The sequence below is a fragment of the Protopterus annectens genome, chromosome 14.part0, assembly GCF_019279795.1.
Source record: "Protopterus annectens isolate FY-2018-M chromosome 14.part0, PAN1.0, whole genome shotgun sequence".
In the NCBI taxonomy this organism is placed as follows: Eukaryota; Metazoa; Chordata; order Ceratodontiformes; family Protopteridae; genus Protopterus; species Protopterus annectens.
The window spans coordinates 358,138,644-358,161,927 of record NC_056748.1 but is presented as its reverse complement, the minus strand read 5'-3'; the positions used below and the strand labels follow the sequence as shown (position 1 = coordinate 358,161,927).

The 23,284-nt window shown below is 38.8% G+C and overlaps 1 protein-coding gene across 1 annotated transcript in view; it reads left to right on the top strand.

Annotated features, from left to right (window-relative positions):
* GRK5 (G protein-coupled receptor kinase 5) overlaps positions 1-23,284 on the top strand; it is a 1,993,659-nt gene that overhangs the window by 1,214,081 nt on the left and 756,294 nt on the right. Inside the window, exon 3 of the mRNA XM_044056079.1 lies at positions 10,100-10,212. Coding sequence (XP_043912014.1) covers positions 10,100-10,212 — 113 coding nt within the window. The remainder of the gene's footprint in view (positions 1-10,099; positions 10,213-23,284) is intronic.

Here is a 23,284-nt window from a genome sequence, read left to right as displayed (position 1 = left end):
TCAGAGAGTTCTCAAATTAATATCTCCAATATTACTGCTGGGCTAGATTACAGAATGACATCATTTTTTGTCATCTGACTTCTAGTACCCAGGCCCAAAACAACCATTAATGGCAGCTGGTAGCATTTAGCATCTACCTGTAAAAATACATGGACAAGGGCTTTTCCCCAGATCTTAGGCAGATCCTGGAAGTCATAAAACAATTGCCTTCCTACACATTTCAAAACTAGTAATTATTTCACCTTAAAGTCAATACAGAAAACTTCCCAGCAAAGACATTGTGTCTCCTTGCTGCTATAAAATAATTGAATTTCAGCTATTTTTCCAATGTTTTGCAGGGCTGAAGTTAACCTCCTGTATTCCAGTTTCCACTGGGAAAATACATACATTTAAACAATTACAGTAGTGCATGTACATTTCTGTTCTATTCCAGTATGGCATGCTGTGGTTACATTTTATGCACAAATACTTTATAAAATATCTTTTCTACACACATATCTGTACAAACCTAGTTTGATATACACATGACATACAGTTATAATACATTTGTAAGACAGGCATCTTATATGAATCATGTTGATATTCACAAATGACATATAATTAGAAAATTACAGATAGTTAGGCTGCCAGTATCTCCTTTCATCATGCTTCTCCCCCCTCAAAGACTCATGCTAGTTTTTCAAGTGACCCTTAATACATGTTGCTTGAGAGGGATGGGCTTGTCTGGGAATACATTACCCCATTCCCTGTCTTGAGAGTCCAGCTGCCTTGGCATTGCTGACCCTAGTACAGTTCTGCATTGTCCTGTTATATGCCTGCAAGCCTAGGCTCCACCATAGTAACTTGGGATATTGATGGCTGGCTCCCTGTAGCCATAGATCCCTCAGACTCCTCCTGCCTTTTACTGCAAACACTTAGCACCAGGGCCAGCCTATAATTTAAGGTTTCATGGTGTTAACATGGTACAGCTTGTGCCCTGCCTCCTGTATAGCAGTTCTACCATGTAGTTAACAGCACGGACCTTCTGTACCACTTTGAAGGGTCCCTCCCAAGCTGCCTGCAGCTTGTTGTGTCTGACAAGAATGAGAACCATAACCTGCTGCCCCACAGCATACTCTCTAGATCAAGCATTCCTGTCATACCAGACCTCTTTCTGCTGTTGGATTTCTGCCAGGATCTTCTGAGTTCAATGAGCCTTGTCCAGAGGGTTAGGACATGTGCCACAGGAGAATCCCTGTGGAACTCATGCTCACACTCCCACTCATCACAAATCAAATCTAGAGGTCCCCTCACCCTATGCCCATACAGCAACTCAAAGGGTTAAAAAATGGTGGGTTCCTGGGACACCTCTCCATAATCAAACAAGAGATGGGGCAAATATTTGTCCCACTCCCTCTTAAACTGGTCTGCAAATGCCTGTAGCATGGTCTTTAATGTAGAGTTTAACCTCTTCACCAGACCACTAGTCTGTGGATGGTAGGGGTGGTCTTTAGCTGCTTCACCCCACAGTGCTTCCACAGACAAGCCAGCAGGTCTAATATGAAATTGGCACCTCTGCAGTCAGTATTTCTTTTGGGAAAGCTACCCTGATGAAAATCTCTAACAAAGCATTTGCCACCTTTTCTGTCTCAATGGAGGACAGCGCCACTGCCTCAGGGTACCTGGTAACATAATCTACTACCACTAGGATATACTTCCCTGTGGAACTTGGGGTACTGAGAGGCCCCACAATATCCATAGCTACCCTCTAAAATGGCTCATCAATCACAGGCCTTGCCTACCTTTTTGCACTGCTCACAGGTCCTGCAGTATTCTGTTACATCTCTGGCAATCCCAGACCAATAAAGGTTCTGCATAATGCATCTCTGTGTACACTTTATGCCAATATGACCTACAAAGAGAATGGCATGGGCTGTGGCTAGAGATGAATGATGGTAAGGTGTGAGCACTACCAACTGCTGTATTCAGTCACCCTCTAGCCCTCCCTCAAGTGTCCACTTTCTATACAGCAACCCTTTGTGCCAGCATACAGATTCCCCCTTTCCTTGAGAATCAGGTGCCTCACTAGAAACCTCACTCAGGCCTTGTAATGTAGGGTCTGAGAGCTGAGCCTATCTCAACTGTCTCTTTGTAACCCTTCCCAGCTCCCCTTCCACAAAAAGTCCACTATCCTCTGACAGTGGTGCCTCACTGTCAGCCTGGGTACTACTACTCAGAAAAATATCTAATCTAAACTTTGCTGTATTTCTGACTATATCTAAGAGAGTTACTATTCCCTAGAAACTTACTTACAGAGCAAGGCGGATGCGGTGAATGGATCTTCTCTAGTTGTAGTTGTCAGGTCAAAGACAGAATATAGAATGTTGCGTCTCTCTCAGACAGTTCTCAAATTAATATCTTAAGTATTACTGCTGGGCTGACTTGCAGAATGACATAATTTCTTGTTATCTGACTTCTAGTCCCCAGGCCCAAAACAGCCATTGATGGCTGCTGGTAGCATTTAGAATCTATGTGTAAATATACGTAGACAAAGGCTTTTCCTCCAGTCTTTGGCAGATCCTGGAAGTCATAAAACAATTACCTTCCCACACATTTCAAAACTAGTTATTATTTCACCTTAAAGACAATACAAAAAAAATCTCAGCACAGACATTGTGTCTCCTTGCTGCCTTAAAGTAATTTTATTTCAGCTATTTTTCTGAAGTTTTGCTGAACTGAAGTTAACCTCCTGTATTCCAGTTTCCACTGTTAAAATATTTACATTTAAACAGTTACAGTAGTCCATGTACATTTCTGTTCTATTCCAGTATGGCATGCTGTGGTTACATTTTAAGCACAAGCACTTTATAAAATATATTTTCAATGCATGTCTGTGCAAACCTAGTTTAATATATACATGGCATACAGTTCTAATACATTTGTAACACAAACATCTTATATGAATCATGTTGATAGTCACAAATAATATATAATTGTTTACAAAATTCCAGATAGCTAGGCTGGCATTATCTACTTTCTTCACAAGATGTATAATATGAAAAATGCCTTGGAAGTACATTTTTATTCTATCTTGGCACTAGCATTTGATCAATCCTGGACAGCTGGGAGTAAACTCTTTCACAAATCCCATCCCTCCAAGCTATTATTCTTATATTCATTTTTTTTACCTGGATTGTCACTTAGCTCCACTTTGTATGCTGCTACATTAAGATGGAGTCTGTATGAAGAAAGCATTTTTGAAGTTTCTGCTTTACTGTTTCCATCTTTTGATATGCTTTTTGCATAATGTCAGTGCTGCATTTTACACAACATTTCTTCACTTCAGGAATGTTCTCCCATCCATAATAAATTTCCATGTCATGTGATGCATGTTGTTATGGTGTTGGTGCTGTATTTTATGCTTAATACCCAAACTTTAACAACTCCGTCCTGTAAGAGTTATCCAATTAAGAAGTTGAGAGTATGATCCATAACTCTTCACAATGTAACATAAAACCCATTGCTCAAAAATAAATATTTTATATTGACTTTTTGTGGAAAAAAATATTATGCGGACAAAATACTAGATTTTTTTCAATAAAATGCAAATCATCTAGAAACCAATGTGATACAGTTTAAACCATGTAAAAAATCAGTATTTCACAAAATGCAGACTACTTGTTTTGATAACCATAAAAGCTCCTGGTAATGTGCAGAACGGTTACATTTATTAGGGAGACTGAATATACCATAGGTTCTTGAAGTATATCAGCCTCTCTCTAACCAGAAAACAGATCATTCAGCCTATTTGTAAAGTTCAGAAAAGTAGTTTGGCTTTTTCACAAAAAATATATACTTTACTGTACTGATATAGATTAATCAAACCAGAACTGTAGCAAAATTGTCTGGTACCCCTGGTTAATTCTCGGAGCTGGTGCCTCTTGAGAACCAAAAAAAAAAAACTTTGCCCCTTTGAGCCACTGTAGAGCATGTCTATTTTCATTTGAAACAAAATTAAAATTTGATCTCATTGCATTACTTTGCAATCAACTGTACATATTTTAAGACTACTAGCTTCATCCCAACTATAGCCAGTACATACTTAGGCCTCCCTTGGTACAAACTCAGGCCTCCATGGGTAGACTGGACTCAACATTTGTCTGTACACCTTAGTTTTCATTGACTACAACAGCAGCTATTACAGCAGGTGAATTCTCTGTTTTCATGAAACAATTCTTAATTATAATATTCCTATAAACTTTCACTTTTTCATGACTGCTTCAACTCTCCCGTCATGTAAACTACAATCTCTTAGTCATACATTGTCAAACTTTTGACAAAAGCAAAATATATCCATCTGTAGATCAAATACATTCCCTAGATTTCTATAAGCATTCACCGTCTCACTAGCCTACCCCATAAAGAGAATTCTAAAAAATAGGTTATATTCTGCAAATCTGGAAAGACATAATAGGGCTATTGCTGCACAAACTGCAGCAATGACCAGCTTATATGCCTTTATTACCTGCTATCTCTACATGGAAAAATAGTACTAGTATGTCTGTATTGTAATAGTCTGGTAAGTGACTGTCTGCATGATTTTAGGGCACAGCATTGAGTGTTTATAGCCTTTTTTGCCCTCACTAAATCTGTTTATAATGAGTTATACAATGAAAAAACAATCTTTGCTATGCTCATAGATTTTTGTAAAGCTTTTCACATGGTAGCCATGTCATGTTTATACGAAGACTGTTAGAAACAGCTATTCACAATTTTCTAAGTATCTATTTCCAGTTTTAACTAACATCAGAGTCAGATGAACATCAGCTATGTCAAAGCCAAAATAGCTTGTCAGGGTTCTTACAGTGGGCAGAATCCTTTGATACCTTTGTTAAAATTAAATCATTTTGTCCTGGTGGTACATTTCTAGAGTATGCAGATGACTCTACCCTTCTCTGTTAAAACAAAAACTAAGCTACAGTCAGCATTTACAGTTCTAAAACAACATCACAGTAGTGATCGATTTCTTTATTCAAAGGGCAAACAGAGCAATTTTTGCAATTATTATATTAAAAAGCAGTATTTATCTGTAAGAGTTATCTAGTGTCAAATACACTTTGGATTACTTTTACATGAAGATTTTAAACTGGATCTTCCATTTCAAAAACAAACAAGCTGATTGGAACACTTCACAGCAAACAGAGGATGTAAGAAACATCATGAAACAAAAGGAAGATAATACATTACTGGTGTCTAACAAAGCAGAACAGTCTGAAGTATACAATAGTAACATTCAGGTCAGTAACTAAGGATGCTGAATTGTAATGCAGGATGAGCTTATGACTGTGGCAGATGTAGCTGAGAGTTGTATAGAGTAAGCCAAAAATAAATAAATAAATACATTTACTTAGCCAATACTGATTTGTTCACTTGTCACATGATTAGTTTTAAACAAAAAGAGAAATTGTTTCTGTATTATGATGAACCCTCTCATTACTCCTTGTCAGATGTAAGCCCTTAAAGATTTTGTGTAATTATATTATTTACCAACTTAATGTCCTGAAGAGTTGCTGCCCTCATAGAGCGATGATTCTTCTAACTTACAAATTGCAAATCTTACTTAAAACATCTTTTCTTTATTACTTTACCTCTAAACTGGTATTATTCATGCGAGGCTGCTGAATGCCTGCTTGTCTACATGGCCTTAATCATCACACCTAGCATAGTGATGATGTGATGATGTAGGGATGCAGGTATTTACCACTGACCCACTCACATCAAAAACATAAAAACAAACAAAGTCAGTGCCATTCACTTGGAAATAATTCATATTTAATGAATACATAAAGCTGAGCAGCTGTATTCTTTAAATATTATATTCTTTAAATATTGCTGTCACTCGAGTGCCCTTTGTATCACCTTATCCTTGCTGCTAGATGCTGTTATCATGTGTGGTTACAAGCCCTGGAAGCAAGCAGACAAACAAAAAAAGTATCAGTTTGTATGTATGTGTAGCTGGCTCAGACACCACTCTGTGCCAGCCAGATGACCTGGCGCCTCACCCTCTCAGCTCTTTAAGTGAAGAATGTAACAAAAAAAAAGGACTTCTGCAAAACTCGCAGGACGCTTCCTGCAGATAGTATGACTGCACCCAGTTTATATCCCTCCCCCAACTCTTCAAGTGAAGAGCAAAAAAAAAAAAAAAAAAATCCATTCCTTCTACTGGTACACCAGCCAGGTGGCCAGATACACAATACACACGAACACACACCCCTCCCTCCTGCCTAGACATTCTGGTCCCATTTTTGTGTTCTGACCCTGACCCTCCTTCCTCACACATAAGAAAAAAATATATAATTTCTTCTTTTATACTGTAGCAGACTTCTTTCTACAAATGTAGCAAACAGTTTGTTATATTTTATACCCTAGCTTCACAGAGAGCTGTAGTGCTCAGACTTTAGTTTAAACAAAATATTTTCTTCTTTTAAACTGTAGCAAAAGGTTGCTGCAGTTTATACCCTGCCTGCACAGAGCACTACAGTGCTCAAGTTTTAGTAAAAAAAATCATTTATTTTTTTAAACTGTAACAGACAGTTTGATACAAATCTTGTAAACAGTTTGTAGCAGTTTGTACCCTGCCTGAACTCAGGTTTTCGTTTAAAAAAAATAATCTCATTTAAACTGTAGCAAAGTGGTTGCCAGACCTCCCAACTGTCCTGAATTACTCGGTTTTTACCGAGTTTTGGGGTCCAAATGAATGGGTACCACGATTCCCGAGTGGCACCCCTTCATTTCCGATTTTTTTCTTTTGTTTCTTGATTTTCACGCTCAGAGCTGATGTCACCACATGCGTGATGATGTCAGCTCCGTCAGGGCTACCAGCCAGTCGGAATTGAGCTCAAGGAGCTCATTTCCGGCTGGCCAGCTGCAAATGTGAGCGGGAAGCCGGGAACAACTGTTTGGATTTTATCGGCAACAGTTTAGTGAAAATGGATTGTGTTTATCGGCAGCATTGGATGAAATGGATTTATGCAGCAGCAGCACTGTTGAAGTTATCGGCATTTCAGGTCAACGGAAAGACACTCAAGTAAGGAACGAGGTGTGTGTGTGTGTGTGTGTGTGTGTGTGTGTGTGTGTGTGTGTGTGTGTGTGTGTGTGTGTTTTGGCTGCTATAAACAGTCAATGAGAAACATGAAGAAAATGGAGTTGAACTATAAAAATATAGAGACTATATGTTTGATCTATACAGTCATCAGCCTGTTGGTTCTAACAACACAATGGTTTCTCCTAGCAGTTATTCTTCATCTGTTGTTTACACTATTCCTGATTGTAAAAACAAAGGGGACCTTCTTAGTGGAACAATTTGATACCAATGAGGGCACAATGTAGTTACTGACAACACAGTTGTTGCTAAGCTGTATGAAATTTTTTAACTGATGCCACCACTACTCGTGATTGCATTGTGTGAGTTAACCTTCTTGTTGCGATGGAGTAAAGCACCTGAAAAAGGGAATCCCATAGCTACTGGTAACATCTTTAGTGCAGCTATCAAACTGTTCCAACCTGTCTGAAGACTCCCAAAATGCATATGCAACTAACATCATTGATTTTTATAAGGAAAAGAACATCCTGTCAGATACTTTCTGGTCTAAGTAATTCACTTATTTGTTCTGTGAAGTAATTAAGTTGTCATACATATTAACTTGTGGTATTAAAGGAACATTAAATGCATATGTCTAGCAGGAGACAAGGACCCTTCAAAATACAATGCAGGGATCCCCTACAAACAGCATAGTATATTCAGTGGAGTGTAGAATGTCACTCTTCACTCAAAACAAATGGTTGACAGCTTGTCACTCTTAGGCACACAGGTCTAATGATTTGTTCATGAACAGAGAAAATAATATGTTTTGTATTATTGGAGAGAAGAATGCACATTTATATAGATATGCTAGATCAAAACCTGAAACCAAGCCAAAAGCAATATGCTATATTGATTTGAAATAATCAGGCAATGCCTTTCAAACATGAAAAAAGTCTAGCAATCTTTTACAGACATTCTGTCTCAATCTGTTTTGTTGAAGCTGCTAGTTTAGTCTTTCTCCTTTCCATTTAATTGACCTATGCATTTAGTTGTCTAAATTTATCTGAGTCTAATATGTGAATGTTACTGATTTCATTTTTATTTTTCCTTGAGGTAGTCAGAATATAAATCAAGGATATTTTCATCAATTTATATTAATATCATTTAGTTTTCTGCACATTAATGAAGTTGACATTTCATTTGATCACAAAGCCATGAAAGCCATTCAGAAGTTCTGTACTTAAATTCCCTTACCATTAGTAGCCTGAGCCCTTTACTTGTTCAATAACATTCCTCACTAGTCTTATGTTCTTCTAAATGTGCTGTAGAGTTTAAGATACTTGTAATTACACTTTCCTGCCTTGTTCTTGTTGGTGTACACTGTCAGGGAAATTTTTGTTTTGCTAGGCTGTTTCTATGTAATTCTCCATATTTAATGGTGTGTATACATTTATTTTCTCATACACATACTTTACAGAATAAGCAGTCTCCTGTTGACTTTTATTTACTCAATCATTTCGTAAGAGTTCAGCACTTGTATTTTTGAAAACCTACACTTTCTGTAGTGTGGTATATGTTATTCTGTGCTCCTAAGGTATCATCCTCTGGATGAGACTTTAAATCGAGTCCCATCTGTCTGAAATAGTGGTTACTCATGTGGATGTAAAAGATTCCATATCATTTACTAAAACTTAGTTATGAAAATTTCCCATGCCCTAGCCAAATGACTCTTAGTCACTATAATGCCACCTCAGGACCATCACAAACTATGCACACATTAGTGTTTATGGTAAATGGGTGAAATCGCCAGGTAATGGAATATTAGAATGGCTGCAGGGGAACTCTGGTGCCATATTTTGGTTGTCTATTCTTCAGTTTGCATTTGAAAGTTGGTATCCCACAATTCCATTGGGGTGGGTGGGGTTACATAATTATGTAAGCAAATTAGATGTTAATCAGCATACAGATTTGTACCTATCTTTCATGGGCCTTGTCCAGATTTTTGATGTTTCCAGGTTGAGAGGTATGGTGGTTGCTATAAGTTGCACCCTGAAAGGAGCACTAGGGTTTTTGTGTACTTCTAAACTGCAGAAAGCTGCTTGTTAGAATGCAGCATACAGATGCTACAGTTTAGAACACACATAGAGAACTACAGTGCTCAGATATGACCGAAAATGCAATACCAGCTTTTAAAAGCCAATATTGCACTAAAGAACTATCAGGATGATGGATGTCTGTTCGCACCCCTAGTACTTTGCACCCAGTGCAGTTGCATGTCTTACCATGTCCTAGCTACATTAATGACTACATGTACTGTTAACAAGGGAAATGGGTATGTCCCATGATCAACTGGCAGAAACCCAAGAATAATATTTTACATAATAAAGTGCAGAAACTGAAACAGGAAACCTTCTGCCCCTGACTGCGTGTCACTTCAAAGCCACACATCCAGAGGAATGAGAGAGTTGATTGTGACATCTCAGCTCTTTGTAAGTCCTAGTTTTATATAAAATCATGTGAAAATAGGATTAGAATAATCACTGGCTACAAGTGATTTTCTCAAAATGGTGGAAAACGAATACAGATGCTATAGGTTCATAGGTTAGGTTCACAGGTTGGTACTAGGCTATCGGCCCTAAGGCCTATACAAGCCTAGCCATAACAATTCCCTGGATATTTCTTCCTACAGTATTTACTTCCCTGGACCCCTGTCTAGCAGGGAGACTGACATGTTCCCCGGGGTGAATTTCTTATCTCCCATTCATTCATTTTCATCAATATGCATATGATCTTTTGATAATTTTGTCAGTAAAGGAATTTTTCACAATCTCTGGTATGTTCTTTTCTTTTTAGTTCTCTAGTTAGTGTTTTTGTGTAAGCTGTTTTGTGTTTTATTTGAACAATGGATCAAAGAGGTTAGAAGCTTCTGGTTGTAGTTGTTTCAGTCTTGGTGTAATATAGTGAAGACATGACACATTTTTACATGAAAACATGTACTTTTTCTAATGCTACATCTGAATCTTTTTGCATTTCCAGATAGAGAATACCACAATATCTGTGACAAGCAGCCAATTGGAAGATTTCTTTTCAGACAGTTTTGTGAAACTCGACCAGATCTGGCATGCTGCATCAGGTTCCTAGACTCAGTGGTAAGTGAACGTCTGTGATGCTTACAGTGCCTTCTGTAAAACTTTCTCTTGGCCTAGTACACAGGTACTTACGCACTGGCACTCTAAATCTGTAAGTCAACAATTTGTCCATGCTTGCCTTTTGGAATGGATATTTTGGCTGTTTTGTTTCCCTCTTTCTTAGCATTGCAATGTTGTTCAGTGGCTATTATCCAGTCTTGGTTGTAGTTTTATTTCTCATGGAATTAAGTGTAAGACTTAGCTGTATGATCACTACACTTTTTTATGACAATTACACTATTGTACTTTTCCTGGAGTTCCTGCTGCCAGTGATATTTTGGAAGGTATATTTACATATCAAAAGTAAACAAATGTTGATTCTGGTCGGAAGGCTAACATTAAATGGCAACTTATCATTTGTCATATAAATATGTTACAACAGAGACTGTCTAGTCAGACTTCTGCAGTTATACTGCATATCATCAGACAAACATATGTTATCTTTCTTCTTTACAGGCAGTCAGTTACCAGTATACTTTGTGCTGTTTTGGACACATTAAGACATTGAGTGCTGTGCAAAGATGGGTAACAAAAAAATAGCTCAAAATGAAAAGAGAGTAAAGGGTGCTTGCTGTGGTGACATAGAGCTGTTAAATTCTAATTACAACAAAGGTGATCTGAATTCAGCCTGGTGCTTCACAGTAGAGGTGCACCCTTCCCACAGAGGGTGGCGGTGGTACCTCAGTGCTTAACAGTACAAGTGCACACTTCTCATGGAGCCAGGTTGTGGCAGACCAGTGCTTGACAGTACAGGTGCACCCTTCCTGTGGTGGGAGGTGGTGGTAGTTTGGTACTTGAGAGTACAGGCCCACCCTTCCCATGGTGGGAGGTGGTGGTAGCCCAGTGCTTGACAGTACAGGCCCACCCTTCTCATGGAGGGAAGTGATGGTAGCCCAGTGCTTGACAGTAGAGGTGCACCCTTCCCATTGAGCCAGGTTGTGGCTGACAGTGCTTGACAGTACAGGCGCACCCTTCTTGTGGAGGGAGGTGGTGGCAGTCTGGTGCTTGACAGTACAAGCTCATCCTTCCCATGGAGGGAGGTGATGGTAGCTCAGTGCTTAACAGTACAGGTGCACCATTCCTTTGGAGGGAGGCAGTGGCAGCCTGGTGCTTGACAGTACAGGTGTACCTTTCCCATGGAGGGAGGTGGTAGTAGCCTGATGTTTGACAGTAGAGATGCACCCTTCCCATGGAGACAAGTTATGTCAGTCTGGTGCTTGTCAGTACAGGCCCACCCTTCCTATGGAGGGAGATGGTGGCAGCCCAGTGCTTGACAGTACAGGCCCACCCTTCCTGTGGAAGGAGGTGGTGGTAGCTTGGTGCTTGACAGTGCAGACCCACACTTCCTGTGGAGGGAGGTGGTGGTAGCCCAGTTTTTGACAGTACAGGCCCACCCTTCCCATGGAAGGAGGTGTGGTAGCCCAGTGCTTGACAGTACAGGCCCACACTTACTGTGGAAGGAGGTGGTGGTAGCCCAGTGCTTGACAGTACAGGACCACCCTTCCTGTGGAAGGAGGTGGTGGTAGCCCAGTGCTTAACAGTACAGGCCCAGCCTTCCTGTGGAGGGAGGTGGTGGTAGCCCAGTGCTTGACAGTACAGGCCCACCCTTTCTGTGGAAGGAGGTGGTGGAAGCCCAGTGCTTGACAGTACAGGACCACCCTTCCTGTGGAAAGAGGTGGTGGTAGCCCAGTGCTTGACAGTACAGGCCCACCCTTCCTGTGGAGGGAGGCGGCAGCTCCCAGCTCACTCATGCTACTGTTGCTCTATTGATAGGGCATCATCTGGAGCCGGTACCAAGAAAGACATGACCATGACAGTCCACGCTAATGATGGTAGCCTCTGGTAGCACATATGTGGGAGCATACATGCATAGATAAGGGGACATGGGTGTTCTCTGAGGTGATCCAAAATCTCACTTAACCACATGATATGTGGTTAGATCAAAATAAAGATTTTATTGCCAGGAGCAAGCTGGCAAGAGCACAACATACTCTGTTGGCTGCCAGGATGACTGCCTCCATTTGATAGGGTAGTGTCTGATTGAGGGGAGATATGATGGCCAGCAGGTGTGGTAGCAAAAGCAGTACAATAAAGATGCTAAAGGAGCTAAATACATATGTATGTATGTATGTATGTATGCATGTATGTGCGCATGTATGTGTGAATGCCACAGAACAGAGAAAGAAGGATAGAACATAACAGAAAAATACAGAGAATCAAAAGTTTTAAGAAAGATAAAGCTGATATAATAAAAAAGGCCAGATATACATGTTGAAGATACAAGAAAAAATATCTCAGAGATATATTAAAGAAGTATTTATTCACAACCAAGACTGAATATGGATGAACTGACCTTCCTGAGAAAGTTGCATAATCAGAAATGATGGTAGAATTCAGTCTGAAAGAGAGCCGTAAAGCACTTCTTGTTAAAAGTAGAAAATTGTGTAATACAGTAGGTAATAAACTGTGGCTTATCCATTAGCAGGATAGTCAGAAGAACAGGTGGGCCACATGGTCCTTAACTTCTAACAAATCCTATCTAGATAGTACTGCATCACATTCTACCAATAGCCAATAACCTATTTAGCTGACAATGCCTACACTGTAGTTATAAAAGGACAATGGGATTTGAAGCACCTTTGAGACAGCTCAGAATTCTGGCCATTTAAGCTGGGAAATTTTAAAGTCACTTGATATTGTCACCATATTCATTTAATTAGATAAGCGAGCAAACAACACTAACGCTGGAGATGAAAAATAGATTGTCGGCACTCCGTTCATGAACAGTGTCTAGAAGGTTTTCCATTCTGAAATAGATTCACTGACATTCTTCCATTCAGCTGATTTAGTTGATACTCCTGGTACTGGTTGGGAGTTGGCATAATAATTAAGGTGTTTACCACACAAACACAGCACTGAAATAAATTGGTTAGGTTTAAATGGCCTCCAAAGGCAGCTAGCCTAATACTTACCTATATAAACCTATAAATTAGTATAAAAATCAGGTGTTGGTGTAATTATTTTGTGTAGGAAAGACTGAAATGTAACACATTCCTGGTGGCCCAGCATAAGGACTTTATAGCAGGAACTAATCATTACTGACCCATGGTGTACTAAACAAGGCCTAAAATTAAATGCAAAAATGTGTAACGTTGTGTTTGGCAAGAAACTATCATCTCCCAACTTATACCATAGCTCTCAGTAATCAGGATTATTGTCAACTGGCTGACAACTTGGATTCTATATCAGCAGCATTAGTAGTCAGGAAATCCTTCTCCTAACATCTAAAGGCATTTCATCTAGGTTGAAAGATATTATTACCTCACTGCACTCTTCTCTGATGAGACCAGTTATTGAGTACAATGTCCCATTAGTATGTACCTGTCCAGACATTACACAACTAGAAAGGACCCAGCATTTCCTAACCATGAATATTAATCTAAAATCATGAACTACTGATTACAGCTATATGTATACTCAGTCTCTTACAGATCCTTACATGGAGATCTATGTCTTGAATTTCATTCCATCAAGGGAAAACCATCCTTTAACTCGTATCTCTGTAAGACAAAAAAGCTCCACTAACACTAGATGTAAGAATTTGAATTTCTGCCAACATATAAACAAAAAGCTCTGGAAGGACAAATTTATTACCTAACCTTTACCCCATGTCTGGGACAAACTGCCAGTATGCATTAAACAGAGCCACACCCTCATATCCATCAGGACTAACCGTGACAACTGGATAGGCATCTGCTAATTTATCCCAGGCCTGGTTTGTTTTGCCTTCCTAGAAGCAGGAGCTAGATCATGAGGTTGGATATCAGCAAGGCCCGTATGATCTAATGGCTTCCTTACCTTCAATTCCTGTGATTCTGTGTACTGGTGATCTTTTGAGCTGAAGCTGCAGATTACACTTCTATCACCTTGTTTAATACAGCATACATGTTTCCTACCAGATAGACATTTTCTAGTTAAGATATGCTGATTTTTCAGTTTTGCAAGGCATAACTGGATAATTTATGCAGACAGCCGTGGAGATAGTTAATTTCCAAGTCAGTATGGTTACACTAGGGTATTGTGATGCATGTACCACTACACATATGCAGAACTCCTGTGCCTGTTAGCATCAGTGGACTTCCTTTCTAGGCTCAAGGGATCTCTCTAATCCCAAAATTGATTGTGAGGCTGAAGAGGTACAGATAGCAAGCATAACATTTATAAGTCACATTTTAATGGAATAGAGTTGAGCTCTGTGCAACTCCTCATGACACCTTACTGAATCATCCAGGGTAACATAGTAACAACAATATTTGCATATCTTTTTGCTGAAGAAGATGGCACATGGTTTCCACACTTATTTGGGTAGCTGCTAAAAATAATACATTGTAGCATAAGACTTTGTGGAACAAATCCATAGAATCCATTTGTTTATCTGGCATGAATGTGTGTGTGTGTGTGTGTGTGTGTGTGTGTGTGTGTGTGTGTGTGTGTGTGTGTGTGTGTGTGTGTGTGTGTGTGTGTGCCTGTGCATGTGAATTTAACAGGATATTGTTAATCTTGTTTAACTGCACATATTTCACCCTTGTTAAAATGTGTCTTTTTAGTTATACTTCTGATATGCTTTTTGGTGTGTTATAGCTTTGTAATGACAGCTGGTGTTTATGGAGTTGTAGAGAAAAAGGCGTTTATATTTCTACAATTAAAAAATTAAACATAAAGTATGTGAAGAAACAAATGTGCAGGGCTATTGATGTGACATTTCTTGTAAAATTCTGGGGCTTCCTCTGTTCTACAGTACATGGTTTATTTAAACATACTGCCTTTATTATATTAATTTTTTCCATATTGAAGGATTGTGAAATTCAACTTTAATTTATTTCTTTAAAGATATATGTCATACATGTTATAATTATTTTTAGGTATTAGACACTCCCCAACTTTCTCACTTAGATTCTGCTCTCCACTGCTCAAAAACTCATCTTCAAGCCATCCCAATGCCCCTCCCTCTCCTCAATTCTAACAATGCATCTTACTGACTGCTCACTCAGATCCAACAATAAAAATGTCCTAGAAGTGTACAGACCCCTACATACCCCTGGACAACTTCTATTGTCATTTTCCCCAGCACGCAAATGGAACTCTTCCCCCCATATTTGTACTACCCAGGACCTCTCCTCATTCAAGATCCTGCCCCATTCCTACCTCTCTTCTAGCTGGGAGTGTTCCTGCTGTCACCCCTCTTAACTTTTCCTACTTACTCCCTCCCTCCTCCTACTCCCTCTCCCTTCATCCTTCTTCCATAATTTTCCCCTTAACATCAACCTTCCTATTTCACCACCTCCTCCACCTATTACATATATCTACCCTCTTTCTTCAGTAGATATTGTAAGTATTTGTCTCCCCTTATACAATCAGAATGCTTATCATCCCAAATTGTTGCAGAAGCTACTAATATCACTATTTACATTAATACTTCTCTTCTGTTTTTATTTTTACTTTATACCTTATATCAGCTCCTCACAATTTTGCTTAATTTTGCATTGTTTTGTATTACTTCTGTTGATTTTGTACTTCAGTTTTGTAGTTTTAATATTGTACTAACTTCTGTTGATTTTGACTTGTATGTCTATACACGGAGCTTTTCTCCCCGGGCCTCCATGGAAAAAGAGTTAATTTCGGCCCAATGAACTTTTCCGGTTAACAAACTGCAAATAAATAAACAAATAAATAAATAATGATGGCATGTACTCACAGCCTTACTTAGCTCCTTTATTTAATTCAGACCTATAAATTTATGAGCTGTATTTGTATTCAAGTCCGTAGCTGCAGATGTTCAGTACTATAGATAAGCTTTTTTTTTATTATTTTCAATATTCTTATTGGTTGAAGTCTGTAGAATTTCAATGTAAGAATATGAACAAAAACATATTCTAATATGAATTATATTAACAAAACATCAGAAGCATAGCTGTTTCAACTAATAAACTTGGCCGGTACTATGAACAAGTGCCCCAGCCTCTCAGCTCTTCAAGTAAAAAGAGCAAAAAACTTCACCTTAATAAGCCGATCAATATACTGTAAGTAATCAGCTTATTACAGTTAGATTTATGTGCTCACCCAAAAAATGCATGTTCCTTCTACTGGCACAGCAACCAGGTGGCTAGATGCATGACAAGCCATTCAGGTCCTGTTTGTCCCATTTCTGTACCCTGTCCCCAACTTTCTTTCAACATATTTAATTAAAAAATACTTTCTTCTTTTAAACTGTAGTGAACTGTTTGGTACAAATGTAGAAAACAGTTGCTACAGTTTATACCCTGCCTGCATGCAGCACAACAGTGCTTATACTTTAGTTAAAAAAATACTCCTTTTTAAAGTTGAGCAAACTGCTTGCTACAAATGTAGCAAGTGGTTTCTACAGTTTAGCACTACAGTGCTCATGTTTTAGTTGAAAAAAAATATTCTTTTTAAACTGTAGCAAACTGCTTACTACAAATGTAGTTATACCCTGCCTGCACGGAGTGCTACAGCACTCAGGTTTTAGCTAAAAAAAATATGGCAAACAGTTTGCTACAGTTTAGACTACACATGGAGCAACACAGTGCTCAGGTTTGACCGCAAATGCAATACCAGCTTTTAAAAGCTGGTATTGCATTAAAGAATGATTGGGATTGTCTGATCACTCCCCCAACAATTTGTGCATGGAGCAGTTACCTGTCTTGCCCTGCCCTAGCTACACTACTGCTTTTCAGATTATTTTTAACCAAAACAAATTTCATAAGAAATGTAACGCTTAATACACACTTAACCTTAACTGTATATAATACTTACAATGTACGTGCTGAAGGTTTATCTTACTATCACTGTTGCCTTTTTTCTTTCTCTCTCCCTTGTTTTCCTTTTTCCTCTTCTTCTCTTATGTATGTGAATATATATATATATATATATATATATATATATATATATATATACACATACATACACACACACACACACACACATATATATATATATATATATATATATATATATACATACACATACACACACACACACACACACACATATATATATATATATATATATATATATATATATATATATATATATATATATATACATACACACACACACACACACACACACATATATATATATATATATATATATATATATATATGTATATTTGTGTGTGTGTGTGTTTATGGCATAGTGGTGTAGTGGGTAATGTTGCCTCCTCACAGCAAGAGGTTCTCTGGTTTGATTCTTGGCTGGTGTGTCTTCTGTGTGGAGTCTGCATATTGTCCCTGTGCTTGTGCAGTAGGTTTATTGGACACTCTAAACTGGTCATAAGTTTGAAGGCTGTGTGTGATGTGGAAAAATGATCACAGCAGGACTAACCACCTAGTAGTATGAACATTGGTTTTATATTATTGTCACTATTGAAGTGACACCCTGATCCCACATGCAAAAATGGGAAAAAACAAGTTGTAGATGTTATGTATGTATATATATATATATATATATATATATATATATATATATATTAATATATATATGTGAGAGAATAAAATGAAAGAGATAATTATTTTTTCATTTATTTATTTACATGTCTTTGTTAACTGGGAAAGTTTGACTTAGCAAAAACCCATTTCCAGTGATGGCCTGGGGGAGAAGAGGTCCACAATGAAATTACATGTAGTACATAACGTAGCAGTCATTTTTGATATCCATAATTGACAAATAAGTTAACAGTCATTTACATTTGCTAAGTACAATACTAACATAAATTTAAATTAAATACAAAGGGAAAAGGGTGTAATCTAAATTCCTGTAGGATAGTAGGGACTTGCAAAAAGGAAAGTATTAGTGAAGTATTGTATTAGATAGCTTGATAAGATGGGAATAAACAGTGAGAGGTATAGGTAATGCTGAATATATGTATGGGAAGAGTGTTAATGGAACAGACATGTAGACAGTGCATGAAAGGAGTGAGAGAGTGCAGATCATCAGCGTGAGTAATAAAATATATAGATGGAGGCAGATACACTAAAGAGGTAAAAGCAATGTGGAATTTGAAGTTACTGGCAAGAGTGGAGGAGACTAAGCACGAGAGTGTGAAGGGCTTTGTCAAGTTTGGCATAGATGTTTTTAAGTAGGGTTTTGAATGCATTTACATTTTCTGTCTTATTTAAGTGAGGATTGAGTTCCAGAGTTCTGAAAAGTAGTGGGAATGGATGGTGTTCTCAGGAGTGTTACATGACTTACCAGTTGATAGTTGGCAATTGTTGCTGGGACTGAGGTCTCTAGCTGGATGATAGTACTTTAGAGAGTTCCACAGGGCCTGACGTTTGTTTGGAATACAAGAGGTTATGTGTGGTGATTACCTGTGAGTAGCCCAGCTGGTTAGGAAGTTTGAGACAATTTAGTTGTTTTATTGCCTAACAGTGATGAGTTTTATGTAGAATACTGGCTGAAAATTTTACTACTTTGTTAGATCAGGCTGTCATTTTAGTTTTATAGGTGCTGTTAATGTTTGTGAGTATTGAGGAGGCATAGAGAAGTGACTGAAGAAGTTAGGCAGATGCTAAGGTATATCTGCCAGTATCTTTCAAGTAGCGTTTGACCCTATAGAGTAATCATAGTTTTTGGTGTTTTTTTGATGGAATGAAATATGTGGTGGCCATACTTGAGAGTACCATCAATTATGACTTCAAGAAGTTTTGTCTGACTTACAGTTTCTATTATAGTATTGTTGCCTTAGGTAATATGAAATGCATGTTTCTGGTTTAAGTAACAGAGCATCATTTTTTTGGGGGGGATTGAGAGATTAAAATTTTTGAGTCAAGATTTAATATCAGAGTAGAACTGTTGGGTGATTTTAAGGTTGAGGTGGAGCGGATGAAGGTGGAACTCAGCATATTGTACGAGAGTGGCCAGTTTAGTAAAATTATGAAGTTTACTTATAAAGATGTTAAGTAGAACGGCACCCAGTATTGGTCCTTAAAAAAACTGATGTAGACAAGTTGAAATTCAAAGAGATCTTGTTGCTATTTAACTGCTTGCTGCTGCTGACAGACACCTGTTGAACTGTGGGGTTAGAGTGAAATTCATACAGTAGCAAGTTCAGAAAGGAGATTTGGTATGAGACAGTTTCAAAAGCTTTATATTGGTCAGGGATGAGTGAAGAAAGTTACCATCATTTCTGTTTGATTAGCTGTGTTATTTAAATTAAGGAGAGTTGCCGAGTTACTGTGATTGGGTTTGAACCAATGTTGGCTTTTATTAGAGAGGAGATTGTGTGGTTATATACTACATGAACTCTGCATAAATATACTTCTCTAGGATTTTTGAGAGAGGTGATAGGATAACTATGAGTCTATCATTTGTTTGCCAAGTTAATGTACCCTCCTTATGAAAAGATGTTTATGATCATTAGATTACTTCTGTAGATCAGAGTGTAGCGTGTGTACTCTATATCTTTAAGAAGCATGCGAGGCTGTGCATGCATGTATAAATTCCAGACAAGTGCAATCCCTAGTGTCATTTTTGAAGAAGCAGCCAGTGTGTAAGCATGTATGATTACAGCAGTTAGCTTGTATATAAGTTACTTAGTCATAGTCAAGTAAGCTTTACAGTAATGTGTTTTTATAGAATAAAGCAGTTTAACCTACAAAAGCTCATTTATTTGCATACCAACGTGAAAGTGACATGGTGTCAGAATTGGGAAGGAAAAGAACAAAACATTTGGAGCCATGAGATATAGAGGCGACAGCGAAGATAAAACCAAGAGAAAACAGAGCGAACATAACCAGAAGGAAGTAAAGGTGATGAAAAGCAATACAAATTATTTACTCGATGCAAAGAGGCATGAAAAGGCATTGCAAGAGCATAAATGGCGTTATCAGGCAAGCAGAAAGCTTGAAAAAGTTTATTAACTAAAGAAAATGTTTAAGAACGTGTTTGATGAAATGAATGTGTTCAAAGTATAAAATGAACATGCTTAAGGCAGAAAGAGTGTGTTTAAGATATAACTGGTATGTTTAGACTAAAATGAGCACAAAGAAAGTACGCTGGGCATAAAAAAGGAAAAAGGTTTAAACGAGCAGTAAGAATAATAAGAAAATAAAAGGGGCAAAGTAGATAAAAACTAAAACAAGGCGACTGCTATGTTGGGCAGAGTGCTGTGTTTGTGCATAACTATGACTTTGTTTGCTATCAAAAATTAACTAAAGTTATTCGAAGTATCTCAGAGTGTGTAAAAGTGCTTATAGTGTGTGCTTATTACTGTATATGTATTTCAAAGAGTTCATTGTATGTAAAGTGCAACTATCTCATGTAATTCAGTTGAAGCGTGGTTGTTTGAAGAAACGTTCTTGTGCTGGGTGTGGCTGTTCGTAAAGTGCCACCATTACAGAGTGCTTCTTATACTGTAAAGAGTTGCCAGGCAAGGTGCAGCCATTTTGGGAACATTTCAGTGTATTGCATATAGTCATTTAAAAGTGCATATACCTCAAAAGACATTGAATTTAGGCAACCAAAATCAAAGTGCACATACCTCAAAAGACATTGAATTTGGGCAACCAAAATCTCATTATTCACATTGTGCATTTGCTTAACAGGTTTCTTGTATTAAAGAAAGGTGTTTCTTACAAAAGATTACAAGAGTATTACAGTGCTCGTGAATTGCTCAGTTGCATCGCAAAGTTCTTGAATGTTTCGTAAAGCGAAGAGTTTATTAAGTGATAATGCATGACTGTTCCATGCCTGCCTGTATCAGTACATTTCCAAGATATTACTTTAGCATTTTTACCTTTACCAATTCTGAAAGCCAATGATTTTAGCATTCCTGCCTTTACTTATTGAAAATTTCATAGAAGTATCGCAAAGTCCAAGAAGTATTCTGTTAAGCTCCGTAAAGCAATAAATAAGTTAAAAAGCTATTCTGCTGAGTTTCCTAAAGCATCAAGAAAGGTAAAAAGTTATTTCGCAAAGTACAATAAAGCACTGCGAAATATCGATGTTTATGCTGTGACAGAAACCTGGTTCAAGGCTCCTGAGAGCACCCCAGCACTATCAGGTTTCACCTCATATCATGCGTTCCGGCCCCAAAATCCGGACAACACCAAGAAAGTAGGGGGGGTGTCCATATTCATAAAGGACACACACACCTCAAGGTTGGTGGCAATGCACGATGCATCGGAGACCATCCAGGTGCAATTAACCATAGGCAAGACTGCTCTGCAATTTGTAGCATGTTACAGGCCACCCTCTCAAACTCAGGAACCTCACATGGCCTTCCTGAAAACACTGGAGGGGATAAATGTATCTCCAAATACCATCATACTAGGTGATTTCAACTACCCTAATATAGACTGGGAACACTATTCAAGCCCAAACACTCTAGCCCAAAGGTTCCTGGAGTTCATAAACTCAAATGCCATGGAACAACTAGTCACCATCCCCACAAGAGGAGAAAACATACTTGATCTCATCATCACGAACATGGGATCACAATGTTCAACACCAGAAGTATACCCCTCACTGGTGAGATCAGATCATAAACTAATCTCGCTGGAGGTCCTCATCCCGCCCCCACCTGAAATAAAAAAGACCACAGTGAAAAACTTCTCAAAAGCCGACTTCACACTTCTAAAAACTAGTGTGGTCTCCTTTAAGGCCCCTGAGCCAGTGGTAAACATTACTCAAACCGCTGAATCACTTACAAATGCCTTCTACCAGCACCTACAGGACTGCATGGATCAGGCAATCCCAAACAAAACTAAGACTCTTTGTACCAAAGGCAAGCATCCAGTCTGGTGGACCCCAGCCATAAACCAGCTCTACAACAAAAGGAGGAAGCTACTACAAGATAGAGCAAAATCCTTGAAAGGTAAGACACCTTTGATAATTATAAGTAAAAAACTAAGAGCTCTCATAAAATCATCCAAGGCAAATTTTGAGAGAAAAATCGCCAAGGACTCAAAAGACAATCATAAGGCCTTCTTTAGCTATGTTAGAAACCTAGGAGGAAACTCCCAGATATGCTCGGAATTAGTTCAAAATGATGTGAAGATTACTGAACCTACACACATTGCCAACATACTGGCTGACAGGTTCAGTGCAAACTTCTCCCCTCTCCCCCAAAAGGAGAGATATCTATACCAGAGGATTGTAGCCCCCCAAACATCTCCAACGCCCAGGTGAGAACTGCTCTCTCCAAGGAAAAAAACACAGCATCCATGGGACCGGATGGTGTCCCCGGCTGTGTGCTCCATGAACTCAATGAGGAATTAAACCCGCAGTTAGGACAGCTGTTTAATCTTAGCCTCACCTCAGGATACGTACCCAAGGAGTGGCGCACGGCGACTGTGGTCCCACTTCATAAGGGCGGTGCCTCCACCGACCCTGGAAATTACCATCCCATTAGCTTGACAAGCCTTATCTGCAAAGCCATGGAGAGGATCATAATGGAACTCATAAATAAAGACATAGGGAACTTGCAGACTTTGGATCCATCCCAGTTTGGCTTTGTCAAAGGCAGATCATGCCTCTTAAACTTGGTCGACTTTTTCGAAACAGTCACCAAGGCCATTGATGAGGGCAAGGCAGTCCATACAGCCTACCTCGACCTGACAAAAGCCTTCGACACAATACCCCACTCAGGTATCATCGAAAAACTCATCGGCTTAAATGTAAACCCATACATCACAAGATGGGTTGCAAACTGGCCAAGTGACAGAACCCACAGGGTCAGAGTTGCTGGCGCCATGTCAGACTCAAAGCCTGTCACAAGTGGTGTCCCACAGGGCTCAGTCCTGGGACCACTCTTGTTCGGCATCTACTTTTCTGAAGTACAAACAAACACAGGAGGGTTATGGCTGACAAAGTTTGCAGATGACTGCAAACTGGGCACCATAGTCGAAAACACATCTGACACAGATATCCTTCAGAAGGGCCTCACAGAAACGGATAACTGGTGCCAGAGCCATGGCCTAAAGTTGAACGCCAAGAAATGCATAGTCATACC